This window comes from Hyla sarda, chromosome 4 (assembly GCF_029499605.1).
Source record: "Hyla sarda isolate aHylSar1 chromosome 4, aHylSar1.hap1, whole genome shotgun sequence".
NCBI lineage: Eukaryota > Metazoa > Chordata > Amphibia > Anura > Hylidae > Hyla > Hyla sarda.
The window spans coordinates 163,916,410-163,934,306 of NC_079192.1; the positions used below are offsets into that span (position 1 = coordinate 163,916,410).

Genomic DNA, 17,897 nt, shown 5'->3' on the forward strand with positions numbered 1-17,897 from the left:
AAGGGAAGGAGCGTCAAATGGTTTTTGGGGGGCATGTCACCTTTAGGAAGCCCCTATGGTGCCAGAACTGCAAAAAACCCCACATGGCATACCATTTTGGAAACTAGACCCCTCAGGGAACGTAACAAGGGGTAATGTGAACCTTAATACCCCACAGGTGATTCACGACTTTTGCATATGTAAAAAAAAAAAAAATTTTTTACCTAAAATGCTTGGTTTCCCTAAAGTTTTACATTTTTAAAAAGGGTAATAGCAGAAAATACACCCCAAAATTTGAAGCCCAATTTCTCCCTATTCAGAAAACACCCCATATGGGGGTGAAAAGTGCTCTGCTGGCGCACTACAGGTCTCAGAAGAGAAGGAGTCACATTTGGCTTTTTTGAAGGAAATTTTGCTCTGGGGGCATGCCGCATTTAGGAAGCCCCTATGGTGCCAGGACAGCAAAAAAAAAAACACATGGCATACCATTTTGGAAACTAGACCCCTCGGGGAACGTAACAAGGGGTAAAGTGAACCTTAATACCCTACAGGTGTTTCACGACTTTTGCATATGTAAAAAAAAATAAAAAAATTTACCTAAAATGCTTGGTTTCCCCAAAAATTTACATTTATACAAAGGGTTAAAGCAGAAAATACCCCCCAAAATTTGAAGTCCAATTTCTCCCGATTCAGAAAACACCCCATATGGGGGTGAAAAGTGCTCTGCTGGCGCACTACAGGTCTCAGAAGAGAATGAGTCACATTTGGCTTTTTGAAAGCAAATTTTGCTCTGGGGGCATGCCGCATTTAGGAAGCCCCTATGGTGTCAGGACCGCAAAAAATACCCACATGGCATACCATTTTGGAAACTAGACCCCTCGGGGAACGTAATAAGGGGTTAAGTGAACCTTAATACCCCACAGGCGTTTCACGACTATTGCATATGTAAAAAAAATAAAAAAAATTTTACCTAAAATGCTTCTTTTCCCAAAAACTTTACATTTTTAAAAAGGGTAAAAGCAGAAAATACCCCCCAAAATTTGAAGCCCAATTTCTCCCGAGTACAGCGATACCCCATATGTGACCCTTAACTGTTGCCTTGAAATACGACAGGGCTCCAAAGTGAGAGCGCCATGCGCATTTGAGGCCTAAATTAGGGATTGCATAGGGGTGGAAATAGGGGTATTCTACGCCAGTGATTCCCAAACAGGGGGCCTCCAGCTGTTGCAAAACTCCCAGCATGCCTGGACAGTCAACGGCTGTCCGACAATACTGGGAGTTGTTGTTTTGCAACAGCTGGAGGCTCCGTTTTGGAAACCATGGCGTACCAGATGTTTTTCATTTTTATTGGGGAGGGGAGGGGGGTTGTATAGGGGTATGTGTATACGTAGTGTTTTTTACTTTTTATTTTATTTTTTGTGTTAGTGTAGTGTAGTGTTTTTAGGGTGCAGTCGCACGGGCGGGGGTTCACAGTAGTTTATCGCTGGCAGTTTGAGCTGTTGCAGAAAATTTGCTGCAGCTCAAACTTGCAGCCCGATACCTACTGTAATCCTCCGCCCATGTGAGTGTACCCTGTACATTCACATTGGGGGGGACCTCCAGCTGTTGCAAAACTAAAACTCCCAGCATGCGCTGACAGACTGTACATGCTGAGAGTTTTAGTTTTGCAACAGCTGTAGGCACACTGGTTATGTATCACGGAGTTTGTGACCTTACTCAGTGTTTCAAAACCAGTGTGCCTCCAGCTGTTGCAAAACTACAACTCCCAGCATGTACGGTGCATGGTGTAAGGTGACTGCTGGGAGTTGTAGTTTGCAACTGCTGGAGGCACACCGGTCGTGAAACACTGAGTTAGGTAAAAAAAAAAAACTCTAAGTTTCACAACCAGTGTGCCTTCAGCTGTTGCAAAACTACAACTCTCAGCAGTCACCGACAGCAAACGGGAATGCTGGGAGTTGTAGTTATGCAACCAGCAGATGCACCACTACAACTCCCAGCATGCACTTTAGCTGTTTGTGCAAGCTGGGAGTTGTAGTTATACAACAGCTGAAGGTACACTTTTCCATAGAAATAATGTGCCTCCAGCTGTTGCAAAACCATAAGTCCCAGCATGCCCATACGGGAATGCTGGGAGTTGTGGTGGTCTGCCTCCTGCTGTTGCATAACTACAGCTCCCAGCATGCCCTTTTTGCATGCTGGGAGCTGTTGCTAAGCAACAGCAGGAGGCTGTAACTCACCTCCTGCTGTTGCTTCATCGCTGGACTGTCCCTCGCTGCCGCCGTCGCTCCTGGGGCCCCGATCCCAACATGGACGCCGGGGATCGGGGTCCCCAGCACCCGGGGTCATCTTCCTGCACCCGCTCACGCCCTCCGGAAGAGGGGCGGAGCGGGTGCGGGAGTGACGCCCGCAGCAGGCGCCCTGATTGGTCGGCCGGTAATCCGGCCGACGAATCAGGGCGATCGTGAGGTGGCATCAGTGCCACCTCACCCCTGCAGGCTCTGGCTGTTCGGGGCCGTCAGAGACGGCCCCGAACAGCCAGTAATTCCGGGTCACCGGGTCACTGGAGACCCGATTGACCCGGAATCGCCGCAGATCGCTGGACTGAATTGTACAGCGATCTGCGGCGATCGCCGACATGGGGGGGCATAATGACCCCCCTGGGCGATATGCCGGGATGCCTGCTGAACGATTTCAGCAGGCATCCGGCTCCGGTCCCCAACCGGCTAGCGGTGGGGGCCGGAATTCCCACTGGCGTATGGATACGCCCTGCGTCCTTAAGGACTCGGGATGCAGGGCGTATCCATACGCCCTGCGTCCTTAAGAGGTTAAAGGGGTACTCCGGTAGAAAACAATTTTTTTCTAATCAACTGGTGCCAATTTTATTCCTTTAAAGTTTATGGACATAGGGTTTATAATTAATAAAAATAAGGGTAAGAACACATAGACAATGCTTTTCATGTATTAACCCCTTAACGACGCAGGACGTATATTTACGTCCTGAGCCGCCTCCCGCGATTTGAAGCGGGGTCGCACTGCGACACCGCATCACATCGCGTCGGTCCCGGCGCTCATCAACGGCCGGGACCTGCGGCTAATACCACACATCACCAATCGCGGCAATGTGCGGTATTAACCCTTTAGAAGCGGCGGTCAAAGCTGACCGCCGCTTCTAAAGTGAAAGTGAAACTATCCCGGCTAGTCAGTCGGGCTGTTCGGGACCGCCCCGGTGAAATCGCGGCATCCCGAACAGCTTACAGGACACCGGGAGGGCCCTTACCGGTATCATCGGTGTCTGATCGACGAATGACTGCTCCGTGCCTGAGATCCAGGCAGGAGCAGTCAAGCGACGATAACTCTGATCACAGGCATGTTAATACACGCCAGTGATCAGCATGAGAGATCAGTGTGTGCAGTGTTATAGGTCCCTATGGGACCTACAACACTGCAAAAAAAAAGTTTAAAAAAATAAAACAGTGTAAATTAAAAAAAATATAAACATATGTGGTATCGACGCGTGCGTAAATGTCCAAACTATAAAACATATATAATTAATTGAGCCGCACGGTCAATGGCGTATGCGCAAAAAAATTCCAAAGTCAAAAAAGCGTATTTTTGGTCACTTTTTATACCATTAAAAAATGAATAAAAAGTAATCAAAAAGTCAGATCAAAACAAAAATCATACCGATAAAAACTTCAGATCATGGCGCAAAATATGAGTCCTCATACCGCCCTGTATGTGGAAAAATAAAAAAGTTATAGGGGTCAGAAGATGACATTTTTAAACGTATAAATTTTCCTGCATGTAGTTATGATTTTTTCCAGAAGTACGACAAAATCAAACCTATATAAGTAGGGTATCATTTTAACCGTATGGACCTACAGAATAATGATAAGGTGTCATTTTTACCGAAATATGCACTGCGTAGAAATGGAAGCCCCCAAAATGTTACAAAATGGCGTTTTTTCTTCGATTTTGTCGCACAATGATATTTTTTTCCGTTTCGCCGTGAATTTTTGGGAAAAATGGCTAATGTTACTGCAAAGTAGAATTGGTGATGCAAAAAATAAGCCATAATATTGATTTTTAGAGGGAAAATTGAAAGGGTTATGATTTTTAAAGGTAAGGAGGAAAAAACGAAAGTGCAAAAACTGAAAAACCCTGAGGGGTTAAGGTAAGGGCTTAGATTTTATATTATACCTTTAGAAAACTTTCTTGTAGTATTATTTGCTCTAGCATTTCTAATCAGAGAGTTGCTCATCATCTTACTAGCCCTCCCTATTTATGCTCATTGTGTGGGATATAAAAAATAAACCTCTACTTATCTTGGTTAGGGATTCGCTAAGCAGCAGTATGACAAGTCACGCTGCAGCTCAGGAAGACAATCGCATGGGGGACCATAGCAGGACACAGGAGACGACACAGGAGACACCGCAGGAGAGCTGGAGGTAAGTAGAGGTTTATTTTTTTATATCCCACACCATGGACATAGTGAGAACCCCCCTACTCCCACCGGGTAGCCCCTTTATGGTGTATTAACTCACAGTATTCTACACAGATTTGATGCGCAGGATTTTATGCTGCAGATTCTAATGTAAACGAAATGACTGAATACAGTCAAATTGAAATTGTAAAAAAAATCTTTTTATAAAGAAAGTATCTATGCTGAATTACATCTATTTTCATTTTGCAGAGATGTCTTAATGGCCATTTCTGAAGACAACCACTCCTTGATAAATGAGTTTGTCCTTATTGGTTTTTCTGGTGAACCTTACCAAAATGTATGTTTGTTTTTTGTGTTTTTAATCGTATATATTGTTTCTCTTTTGGGAAACATTGGGATCATTTATCTTGTCTGTAATAATATAAAGTTTCATACACCCATGTACTTTTTTCTTAGCAACCTTTCTGTTATAGATGTTGTTTATGCATCAGATATTGCTCCAAAGATGCTCGTAGGCCTGTATTTTAGTAAGACAACAATTTCTTATTTAGGTTGTGCTATACAACTCTTCATATTCTGTGCTCTTGGAAGTAATGAGTGTATTCTTTTTGCTATTATGGCTTATGACCGTTATGTGGCAATATGTAACCCACTACACTATAACCTGACAATGCAGAAGAAGACATGTCTGGCATTGATGCTTGGAGTTTATAGTACTGGACTTATTCATTCTCTAATAGAAACTAGCTGCACCTTTCATCTTTCCTTCTGTTCATCTAATATCCTCTATCATTTTGTCTGTGATTTCCCTCCATTATTAAGTATCTCTTGTACAGACACAACAATAAATGAAATAGTTCTATTTGTTTTTTCATCTTCTGTCACCACGCCTTGCATTGTGCTCATTATTGGGTCATATATGTCTATTTTTGTAACCATTCTAAAAATAACAGCTCCAGAAGGAAGGCAAAAGGCCTATTCTACATGTGCCTCCCATATGATAGCAGTGACGTTACTTTATAGTACAGTTCTTTATGTGTATCTTGCTCCAAAATCTCCATCCTCTAGAAATAATGTAAATATGGCAACTGTGTTTTATACAGTGGTACTACCAATGTTAAATCCATTAATTTATAGCTTGAGAAACAAAGACATAAAATTAGCTATAATACAATTATTCCAAAGTAAGCTTTGAGCAATTTTTTTTCAACCATCTTTTCGACGGCCATAATATGGATGTTAGGATTTCTAATTGATCATTCACATGGAGATAGAAATGCAAATCCAACCATTAGAATCCATTAGAATCTGATTCTTTTTCTAAAAAAAATAAATAAAAAAATGTAAATTATGTATGCAAATTGTATGATTCTTAATATTATGCTGCCTTATTAATTACACAGTAGGATTTTTTTTAACAAGTCTGTTTTTATTGTTAGGAAATAGAAACAGAATTACAAACAGTAACAAAAGAACAGGAGCCGAGCTCTGTAGACATTTACAAGGAAATGTAGTTTCATAACAATAGCGGATATAGAATCAAATACATGTTTGTACGATACAACCTTTTAAAATAGACAGTAGTAATATAAATTTCAAGAGAAGGCATCCTTTGCACTAACATTTAACAAAACAAATTGAAAGAAACATTATACTGAAATCAAGGTTAGGTTGTGGGACCTGTTACTCATCTCAAGAGTGTCTATTCAGATAGGGGCATGAGAGTAACAGTTTACAGGCCCCATGTTATGCAAAGCGGGGGAGGGGAGGGGAGGGGTGTGTGGCCAGGAAATATCACAGGGTTGGGAGAGGGGAGTTGGAGTTTGGTTAAAGATAGGAAGAGAGATTCCATAAATCTAAGGAAAATATTCCAAACCAGTTAGAGCGGGGATGTGACAAGTTGTTAGGTTGTGTGAAGGCATTTATAGGAGAGCTTCAAATCTATCATGAGTAAGGGATGGCCAAATAGTTAGCTCCTCCGTACACATTAGGATTTTTTTTTAAATGTTTGGAAGAAAAACGTAGTTATTGGAGCAACACTGCACCCATATGATTTTGTGAAATTGATAACAATTTTCTGCCATGGTTTTCTTTGAAAAACTATTTTATATATCCTATTTCTAATAATGAAGAATTATAGGATGTTGCAGAATCTTGTAATACCTTTTTTATTGGACTTACAGTATTTTGTAAAGACAAGCTTTCGGGATTCCACCCTTTATCAATTCCAAAGCATTTCTGACTACAAAAGGTTACAATCCAAGAACAATTAATAAGAAAAGCCACTCTGCCTTTCAAACACCACGTGAACACCTGCTACAATACTGAGAGAAACAAACCTCATCATGCGTACCACTGGTAGCCACTTACAATCCGGCCCTTGAGGAAATATGCAAAATCATCAAGGTCCTGCAGCCAATATTAGCAGAAGATGAATTGTTAAAAGAAATCTTCCCGGAACCTCTCATCTTGGCCTTTAGACAACCACCCAGTTTAAAACAAAAGTTGGTTAATAGGAAACTACCCACAAAAAACATCATATACAGACAATGGGACCAAACCATGCACCAAACCTCGCTGTAAGCTCTGCCAACACATCTGTACAAAGTCTGAGGCCACCCACAACAACAGGACATACAAAATGAAAAGACTATACTCCTGCACAACTGAGAATGTTATCTATATGATACAATGCACCAAGGATGAACCTCCAAAGATCATCTATCAACAACCATAGAGAAAAGGACTAATGCACCCCAGTTGGACACCATTTCACCCAAACAGGCCACTCCATACATGACCTTAAAATCAAGATTCTGAAAGGAAACTTCAAAAACACCCAAGAAAGAAAGACATTTGAAGCCAAAATGATAGTTTTTTTTATCATTCAAACAACAGAGGACTCAATGTAGTTTGAGCTTCTTAGCCCATTATCAAAACTTACAATGACCTGTGCTGTATTGTCTTCTCTTCTGTATTACCCCATGTCCTGCTGTATCACCATCTCACCCCTGCTACCCCCATTCTTCTCATCGAATCTTATCGATTTAGTCTATTGTCCTATAGCTATACATCTACAGACCCATATAAGGGCTTGTTTTTTTGCATGTCCAATTGTACTTTGTGATGAAACCTTTCATTTTACTATATAGGGGAATAGAAAATAGAATAGAAAACCCTAAAACTTTACAAACTTTGGAAGACTTTATTTTAACGCAGTGCACTTTACGTTAAAACTGACACAGTATCTAATCTGTGGGTCAATAGGATTTTTTTAAGTCCCTCTAGTGGACTTTATTTTATTGCTAATACTGTTTTGTGCTATGCATAGGCATATCACTGATCATTAATATCGGCGGTCTACTTGTATAGCCTGCCTCTTGCACCAATCCCTACCTCAACAGTGACACTGCTCAAAACACTAATCCACTTCCTAATTTTTCTTAACTCAACTGTAAATTTCTGCTTATTGGCACCTATTACATTAACTTTCTTTGCCATTTCTCTAAGAAACAAATTCAAATTTCTCCTACTAGTCTACAAAGCTCTCTACAATGCAGCACCATCATATATCGATCAGCTATGATATTCAATTGAATCTGTTAGATCTATATCTTGATTAGTATTATGGAGGTTGTGCTGAGCTGCAGCATGCATGCCTCCTCTCTCCCCACCCCTCCTTGCCGTGCTCTGCATGACTTATAAACAGAGCTCCACGTACAGCACTTGCAGTCCTATACATCAATCAATTAATCAATCAATCCAGGGAGGAATGGGGGAGGGAGGAAGCTGCATGCTTCAGCTTAGCAATGCCAGCATGACACTTGAGCTCTGAGCATGATATAGAGTTTACATATTCCCTTTAAATCCATTAACTAGTGAAATGAATCGGATAATGATCATGGGCAACCTAAAATGAGCACAGCCTACCAACATACTTTACTCGGCAGCAACCAGCTGCTTTGTCCTCAAAACCTACAAGATGTTGGAACAAACTGAAATTGTCATTAACCTATTACAGTCGCATAATGACATCCCTGTACTTTGTAGTCTGCACGCACCAAGCCATGAAGAGCAGGCAGTAGAAAGTTATTATTTTAATTTGGGTAAAAAGGGCACTGTTATCTGAGTCTGGTGTACAAAATACATTACTGATCTTGTTGTATCTGGGCACACCGGAGAAACATTACCATTGAGTAAAGCACAAACTAGCATGCTATTACTATGTAAGAACACTGTTACTGTTTCGGACCTAAAGAGGGCACTATTACTATTATGAGACCTCTTTTACTCTATGGGGCAAAAAAGGTGTTAGTATTAGTGTGTGGGGAACCAAGGTTGGGCATTATTACCACACTATTACTAGCTGGGGCACTATGATTGGGGATTTTGCAGATGGCGGGAGATAGGTAGTATGCTGGGAAAGTGAGGAATCAAATATGTATGGCAAACTGTGCAAAGATGAGTTGTGATCAGGAGTTGTGGGATGGATGGATGAAAAAAAGGATGGAGTAGAAAACTGCTATAAAAGATGACATTATCTTTGAGTCACTGGATATAACGTTACTGAATTCACTATATGGTGAATTTTATTTAAGAGCCATGTGGTGGTCTGATTGACTGTATGTGCGACATCCTTGAAAAATAATTCTGCTGCTAACATCCTGATACCAGATACCTAGGGCTGGAATGGGACTAAAAAGCAGCCTTGGTAAACATACCACAGCAACTCATATACGATGTCCCCTCCCTGTATTGCATAAAAACAATGGTGAGATTTGCAGTACACCTCTCATCACTCCCTAAACTAAACCACAACTTCAACACAAGAATGGAAATTTGACAACATATAAATACACAATCACACAGTTGGAGACAAAAGTACTCTGCCTTTTCAGTCAGGAATAGGTGCATACTACCACAATACAATCACCAATATTTCCTCAATCCCGTCCTCACATCCCATCCCTCATATGCTAACTTCAAGTCCTGTCCTCATATCCCAAAAACATATCCTGTGTTCATATCCCATCCACATATCCATCCTCTTATTCCATCCTTATATCTCATTATCATATCCTGACGCACATATTCTGTCCTTATATTCCATCCTCATACCCTGTCCTCAGGTGGGGCTGAGCTGTGTTAAAAATATTGCAGGCCAAAAATGGAAGGGGATGTGGCTTTGTGGGGCATGGCTTGTGGGAGGGGGCAGGCTTTGCAAGCTGGATCAGAGATGCCCAGAGCTTGTGGACTGGAGCTGAGCCATGATGAAGAGATTGTGGTTAAGCGACATGTAATGTGGATATATCAGATCAAAGTGATGTTTTTGACCTTTAGCTGAAACAAAATAGGGCTGAAAAAAGAAGGGCTGTGGCTTGTGGGGAGGTGTAGCTTGCAAGCTGTACCTACACACTCACCAGGAGATGCAGAGAGAAGCTTGTGAGGTAAGGTACATTGGGCCTGATTTACTAAGAGTGGCTTGTAGTTTTCTTTGTGGATTTTGTTCCTGACAGGTCTTTTCTGATGGTATTTACAAAATTCTCCCAATGTTTTGCTTTTCCCTACACTTTTTTATTTTTACAACAGTTATAAACTGTCGGGTTTTCCAGAGCTCAAATCCACCACATTTATATTAGTAAATATGTTGGGATTTTTCAAAACTGTAAGGGAAACACCCCTTTTTTAATATAAGTTGAGAGCACAGGGAAGCAATTACTAATAATTTAAAAAATCTTTCATTTAACACAAATTTCTAAATTATACAATTTAAATGTATTCATAAACTTGACTATACACCACAAAACCTTGCAAGATTTAAATATTGGAGTCACTCTAACTGCTCCAGATGTGGAACGGAAGAGTTGAATTTCTTTCATATCATATGGAATTGTGATACAATATATGAATTCTGGACTAAAATATTTAACCATTTGAAGGAAAGAGATATTATTCGAGACCATTCATTATTATCATTTCAGCAAGTGATTCTTGGAATAGATAATAAAGGGGTAAGTGGGTAAACTTATGGCTAGAGTCTTTATTTGTGCAAAAACTCTTATCTTGAGAGTCTGGTTATCGGACATGACTCCAAACTATGGGGCCTGGATTAGTGCAACAGTCAAAAAAAGGAATATTGAAATATAGTAACATATGGAATAAATGGTAATTTAGCATAAAAATTCTTCTCCCCTGGATTGGGTTGGGCGAGGGGGGAGGGAAATATATCAAAAATTGAAAATTAAACTGTAAATTTATTTTATCCTGTCCTTTGTAATATGTACTGATCCATTTTGTATTGTATTATTTGTACATTTAAAAAATATAAAAATTAAATAACCCCCAGTAAATATACACACACATTTACACAATTCACAAAACAACAAAAATGTAGAGATTGATCATATTTGTGTTTTATTTACATTAGAATGCTTTTATCCTCTTCAGTGCTAGCTTTATTTCTCGATTCCGCAAGCTGTATATAAGAGGGTTTAGCATAGGAATAACCAATGTATAAACTATAGAAACAATTCTGTCTTGTTCTAAGGAATATATAGAACTCGGCCTCATATACATGAAGATAACTGTGCTGTAGAATAGAATTACACAGGTGAAGTGAGAGGCACAAGTGGAAAAGGCTTTATGTCTCCCTTTGGAAGAGTTACCTCTAAATACAGCTTGTAAAATGGCAATATAAGAAGTGACAATCACAATAATGGAAGTGAAAGTGACAGAAGATGCAAAAATAGACAGAATGAATTCATTTATAATGGTGTCAGAACAGGACAGCTTCAGCAGAGGTGGAATATCACAAAAGAAATGGCGAATGTAATGAGAACCGCAGAATAAAAGACGAAAAGTAGAACATGTCTGTATTAAAGAGTGAAGAAAGCCGCCCACATAGGATCCACTTATCAACTGAACACACTTCATCCTGGTCATGATCTTCAGGTAAAGGAGAGGATTACATATGGCTACATAGCGATCAAAGGCCATGACTGCAAGTGAAAAACTTTCACTACTCCCAAGGGCAACGAAGAAATACATTTGGCATGCACACCCAATATACGATATTCTTTTCTCCACTGTAACTAAATCAGCCAACATTTTAGGTGTGATGCCTGAAGAATACCAAAGGTCAATAAATGCCAGGTTACAAAGGAAAATATACATCGGTGTGTGCAGATGAGTATCTGCCACTATAAGCAGCATGATTCCCAGGTTCCCTGAAACAGTGATTAGATACATAGACAGGAAGACTGGAAAGAAGAAAATCTGAAGCTTTCCTTGATCACCAAATCCTAAAAAGTGAAAAGCTTTTTCTGATGATGCATTATACGCTCCATGACCTGTAAAACAGATTAAACCGCATTACAAACTCTAATGTCCTCTTATAGGAAATACATCATAGATGTAATGGTCTTACCGTAGATGGCAGGGAGGTGGATCTGCTGACCTGTGTGGACAATGGCTGAACTGCACCAGGGAGCGGAGTCTAAGGTGCTGCTGGTTTTCCCCAGAGCCCGCAGCAAAGCGGGATGGTCTTGCTGCAGCAGGCGCCACCCAGGTCGCTACCCCTGGCACGATCTGTCCACACAGGATGCCCAGATGAACTTGGCACAGAGAAGTAGCATAGTTAGACGTAGCACAGGTCAGAAGGCTGGCAGCAAAGAAGCCTAGTCGGGTCACAGGAACAAGGTCAGTAGACAGGCGGCAAAGGAGCAAAGTCAGGTCACAATCTAGAGGTTAAAAACACTAATATGGCACAAACTCAGAAATGCTTTCTCTAGGGCACTAAGCACAAAGATCCGGCACCATATTAGGGAGGTGCCGGGGACTAATATAGAGTCCTCTAAGAGAAGAACCAATTATGGGTGTCCTAACCCTTTAAATTTAGCAATGCCAGCAAGTGCGTACCCTTAAGGGAAGGGGATGTTCGCGCCGGCGAAGGAGGACAGAGAAACAGCCGGGTGCAGAGCGAGGTGAGGGGGACGCTTGGGACTTGCATGTGGGTGCATCCCACATAGCGAGTCCCAGAGCCACCACGGGCACAGGAGGGGGAGTGCTCAGGTTGCCCCTAGCAACGCTCAGGACACATGTGCGGGCGCATTCTGCAACGAGAGTCCTAGGATGGGTAGAAACAGGGGAGAGTGCTGCCCTTAACAGTACCCCCCTTGGGTCTCCCCCTCTTCTTCGGTCTAAGAAAGTCTCGAACAGACTGCAATTAAAAATATTTTCCTCCGGCTCCCAAGACCTCTCTTCTGGACCAAACCCCTTCCAGTCTACAAGAAAATAACGTTTTCATCTAATAGTTTTTGTAGCAAGGATCTCCTTAAACTCAAAAATGTCTGAATTACCAGAGACAGGAGAGGGAGCAACAACTTTCTGAGAGAAGCGGTTAATGACCAAGGGCTAAAGTAGGCAGACATGGAAAGAATGCGGGGGGAGGAGGGCAGGCATAATTTGTAAGAGACAGGGTTGATCAACCCAATTGTCCTGCTGGGCAGAAACAAAATGTTGCAGGTAGCCTTCCAGAACCTGATTAACCCCTTAACAACCATGGACATAAATGTACGTCCTGGTTTGGCGGTACTCGGCGCACCAGGACGTACATGTACATCCTGTGTATGGCCGGGAGCATCGGAGCGGTGCTCGCGTCATACACAGCAGGTTCCAGCTGCTATCAGCAGCTGGGGACCCGCCGGTAATGGCAGACATCCGCGATTGTGCGGATGTCCGCCATTAACCCCTCAGATGCCGTGATCAGGTTTTGGAGGATCTGGTCTAGAGAGATGTGGTGCAGTAGCGAAGGCAGGCTTAAACTGAGAAAAGGCCTCTTCAACCTTGGGAGACCAATTTTTGCTGTGAGGGGGGAGTATTGCATCTTTGTGCTCGGGGGGCGGTCCTCCGAGTCCAGTGTGTTCTGCGGACACTGCGGGGCACTCCACTGTGAGTGGGGGAGTGTCCGGGTGCCGATATCATCCGCAGAGCCTGTGCGGTAGGGAAAATCAGGTGCTGGCACTGTGGAAGGAGCTGGGGTGCGCCCGATGCGGCAGCCCCAGACTCAGCAGGAGACAACAGCGCCGACCCCAGCAGCAGCTAGCCCAGCACAGAAGAGGATTCTAAGACCAGCAACACTACAAGTCCCAGCCAGCCCAGAGCTTGTTAGTCAGGTCAAGAGTGCAAGGTGTGTGAATGCTGAGTGTAGTAGTGTATTTGGAAGTGTCAGTGGAGTGAATGTTGGTGGGAGTGGTGGTGGTATGAATGGGAAGTCTAGTATGGATGGAAATAGAGAGGATGAGAGTAGTGGTGTGAATGATGGTATAGGTGGTTCTGGGTCTGGTCTGGCTGCCCCCCCCCTGGTAGTGATTGCTCCTAGGAGCTATGCCAATGTCGCTGCCAGGGGTTCAGGGGGGTCCCCGTCTCCGTCCGACTCTGCAACAGTGCCTCCTGGAGGCTCTATGCAGGGGTGACAGGTCGATCCAGGTAGAGGGAAGGGGTGAGGTCGACCTGTCTTTCTGGATAGAGAGGCACGGTTTGGGGGCTTTCTGAGAGCGGAATGGGGAGGTGGTCTGGTCCCTCCCGACACCCGGGCAGGACAATAACCGTAGGAATGTGGTCCGTCTGATTTGGAGGGGTGAGGATGCGTGTCCACCTCGTGCTAAAGTGGTTGAGCTCCTCCTTCAGATGGAATTCAGGGCAAGTGACATCTTTGCCCTGATTCACCCCTACGGTTCGTCTGAGTTTCTTGAACTCTTCTGGTCAAACTATGAAGTGGCGAAGAACGAGCCCGGCTGGCGGGATTTCGCCGTTAATGCGATTTCCCGTCAGAACTCTGTCAAGAAAGTGACCGTTTTGACCCGTAACGCGTCGCTTTCTTGTTATGACATCATGACCTGGCTCGGACGGTATGGGGATGTTACGGATATGTCCAAGAAAAACTTTGAGCACGGGATCTGGTCTGGGGCCTGGACATTTTCCATCAAACTCAAGCGTTCAGGGAGTACGGTAACCCACATTCCGTCAGCCGCCTTCCTTGGACGGGATAGGATCCAGGTCTTCTACCAGGGGCAGCCTGAGGTCTGTCACAAGTGTGGCAGCCCCACCCACTTTAGCGCAGCCTGTACTGTGCAGGTCTGTGCATTGTGTGGTGGGGTGGGTCATCTGGCCGCATCCTGCAGGCAGATCTGGTGCCACCTGTGTGGTGTCCTCGGGCACCCTTTTAGCCGTTGTCCCAGCGCCTTTGCCCGTGCTGCAGCCGCTCCGGCTGAGGGGAGCTGTGAAGCTGCCTCGGCTGGGGAGGGTACGGGCTGGGATGGGGGCGCAACAGGGCTAGTGGCGAAGCAAATTTTTGTATATGCGAAAATTTGCATATGTAAATTTTCGCATATGCAAATTTCTGCATATGCAAATTTTAGTATATGCTAATTTTCGCATATGCAAATTTTCACATATGCGAAAATAAAACGCAAATGTTCCGAATATGCGAATTTAGCGAATATATGCCGAATATTCGTCCATATATTCGCGAAATATCGAGAATTGGAATATGGCCTATGCCGCTCAACACTAGTCGCAGGTCTAGGATAGATAGGTTTTATTTAAAGGAGGAAGCCGTCTCTTCCGCAGTGTCCGTGGTTGAGTTCTCCGATCACTGTATGATTTTGTTTTCCCTGAATGTTTCAGAAACCCCCCGGATGGGTAAAGGTTACTGGAAGCTAAATTCGTCCCTCCTAAAGGAAGCGGAGGTAAGACAGTCCTTTGAAGATTTTCTTCAAAGTCAGGTACCTTTACTGGATCTTTGTAGTAATAAGCTGTAGTGGTGGGAGATATTCAAGAAGCGGGTTGCGGGGTTCTTCCGCCAGCTCTCGAGCCTCAGGTCCCTGAACAAGTATCGCCTGTATCAGGGTCTGAGGAGGAAACTCGAACTTCTCGACTGGAGGTAGCCGAGAGGATATCTCCAGAGTGAAGTCCTTGCTGATGAGGTGTCAGTACGATAGGCACGCATCTTTGGTTTGTGAGAGGGATTACGGGAGGTACCGCTCGCCCGACCCTTACAGAAACTGTAAGATGTCAGTGAGTAGTAAAGTCATTTCAGGACTGATTGATAGTACAGGATCTCTGAATCGGTCTAGATCAGGGATCTTGGAGGTCGTCAGATACTTCTACTCGCACCTCTTGGGAAGGAAGGATCTGGATCGGGATGTGATGTCGGGTTTCCTGGCTTAAACCATTCCTGAGCCAGGGGTAGACCTCTTGGCATTTTGGCAGAAGAAATCAGGGAAGAGAAAGTGAGACTGGTGATCGAGGGGCTTGCCCCTAAGAAGTCGACAGGTCCGGATGGCTTAACATCCGACTGGTACAGGACCTTTAAGGAGTCTTTAGCTCCGCTCTTGACTAAGGTATTCAATGAGTGTCTCTCCTCGGGCACTCTGCCGAAGTCAATGAGGAGGTAAGCCCTGATTCTTCTGTCAAAGGGTAAAGATCCTAGCCGTATTAAGAATTGGAGGCCCATAGCTCTTCTCAATACGGACAGGAAGCTTCTGGCCAAGATACTGTTTAACGGCTGGTGAAGTTTGCACCCCGGCTCCTTTCAGGGGCTTAGCACTGCTCTGTTCCAGGCCGAAGCACCTTAAGTGCTGTCCTTGGTGTCAGGGAGGCAGTGGAGCGGAGTTGTGCAGATTTCTGGAAGGGGTACTTACTGTCCCTGGATCAGGCCAATGCGTTTGATCGGGTGAACCACGAGTACCTCTGGTCCGTCCTCCTGAGATATGGCTTACCGAGTACTTTTGTTAATTGTCTTAAGTGCAGGGGCAGAGAGTTTCCCGCTGGTGAGCGGATGGTCTGGCTGCTCTTTTGAGGTGGGGTCCGGAGTCCGTCAGGGTTGTCCTTTGAGCCAGCTTTTATACGTGTTTGCAATCGATCCCTTTGTCCCGAGGGTAGATTGTGGGTCGTTGGCTGGAGTCGGGATGAGTCTGGCTGAGCTGGATGTCACCCAGAGAGTGGTGGCGTACGCTTACGATGTCACTATTTTCTTCTCCGAGAGAGAGGAGGTCGATGAGGTGGACCGCTACTCGGAGGCATACGGGTCTAAGATCAACTGGGATAAGTGTGAGAGTCTCTGGCTGGGAAGGGGGATCCCACGTTTGATCTCCCGGACACCCTTCCAGGGCCCCAAGAATTGGCAAAAGTCTTAGGCATCACATTTATCCAGGATGATTATCCCACCAAAAACTGGGATGGTAAGCTCCAGGATGCCACTCAGAAGGTGGACGAGTGGAAGTGTTGGTCTTTGACCCTTAGGGAAAAGGTACACTTGATCAAATCGTACTTGCTCCCCTTGTTTATCTATCTGGGCAGTGTATGTATCTTGCCAGAGGCTTACTACACTAGGATCTACAGCCTGTTTTTCCAGATGTTATGGGGGAACAGGATGAACCTAGTCAAGAGGGAGGTTACGTACCACACGAGGAGACTAGGGGGTTTCTCTATGATAAACCCAGTGGTGTTCTTAAACAACACCTTCTTGAAAGCCAACATCTCAAACCTCTGGTGAGAGAGGGCTTCTCCGTGGGTACTCTCCTGCAGGGAATAGTTTCGGCCTTTCTTCCAGGAACGGGAGAGAGGAGGGCGAGTGAAGGACCTCCGTACGCCCCACGGATATCTTCCGGCTTACACTACCCCGATTCTGAAGGCAATACATCGGTGGGGTCTGGGAGTGTGGGAGATCAGGACCCAGTCAAGGCATTTCCTTGACAAACGGGTTCTGTTGACCCACTTCCAGATGCCTCTAGCGCTCAGGGACTGCCCAGGTCGAGATCCGAGGGTGGGGTTGCATCTTTTGAACATGAAAAGGATCCCCCAGAAGTTTTGGGACTTGGCCTGGCGCTGCTTTCAGGGGAAGCTATATGTAAAGGACAACCTGAAGTGCAGGAAATCTGATGGCCGAGAAGAGTGCTGGGACACGCTGGAAAGCATGGACCACTTCCTGCTTTATTGTCCCTTTAATATAGGGGTTTACAACCGGGTTGGTGCTTCCATCGGCTGGAGTCAACTTGCCAGCCTTACCTATCCAGAATGGGCTTATGGGGCATTTAGGAACCTGGGTGGCCGAGACCGGGGCAATTTATTCTTAGTTTGTTTAATCATTAGGTACTACACGTGTAACGCACAGTGTTTAGTGTCAACCCAACAAAAAATCCTCTCCGAAGTGGAGGTCTGTAGGAATATCACCGGTGACCCCGGGAAGATCAGGTCTTTGGAGTATGGCAGTCTTGGTACCAGTAGGGCTTCTCTCCTATGGAGAGGGTTTTCTTTTGATGTGCCCTAGGTACTAGACCTTTTGGGTAGAGTACCTTATGTTTTGGTTAGGGGAAGTGTTATAGGGATAGAGATAGGGTGAGAGTAGGGTCAGTTTTAATGGAGGGATAGAATTAGGGAGAATTGTAGGGGGAGTTAGGGAAAGAGTTTAAAA

General features: G+C 44.2%; 2 protein-coding genes across 2 annotated transcripts in view; one reads left to right on the forward strand and one right to left on the reverse strand.

The window, feature by feature from the left end:
* The first annotated feature begins 4,682 nt into the window (after positions 1-4,682).
* LOC130367408 (olfactory receptor 1019-like) lies at positions 4,683-5,618 on the forward strand. The gene has a single exon (XM_056569827.1). It carries the CDS (start codon positions 4,683-4,685, stop codon positions 5,616-5,618), a length of 936 nt encoding a protein of 311 aa, XP_056425802.1.
* Positions 5,619-10,846: 5,228 nt separating this feature from the next.
* LOC130367409 (olfactory receptor 1019-like) overlaps positions 10,847-17,897 on the reverse strand; it is a 33,551-nt gene continuing 26,500 nt past the window's right edge. Inside the window, exons 3-4 of the mRNA XM_056569828.1 lie at positions 12,781-12,835; positions 10,847-11,772 (exon numbers count right to left, since the gene is read on the reverse strand). Of these exons, the coding sequence (XP_056425803.1) occupies positions 10,847-11,772; positions 12,781-12,835 (981 nt within the window). The remainder of the gene's footprint in view (positions 11,773-12,780; positions 12,836-17,897) is intronic.

Bases quoted from the DNA above. Each gene is read 5' to 3' on its own strand.
- LOC130367408 (XM_056569827.1), top strand. From the start codon at position 4,683: ATGGCCATTTCTGAAGACAACCACTCCTTGATAAATGAGTTTGTCCTT.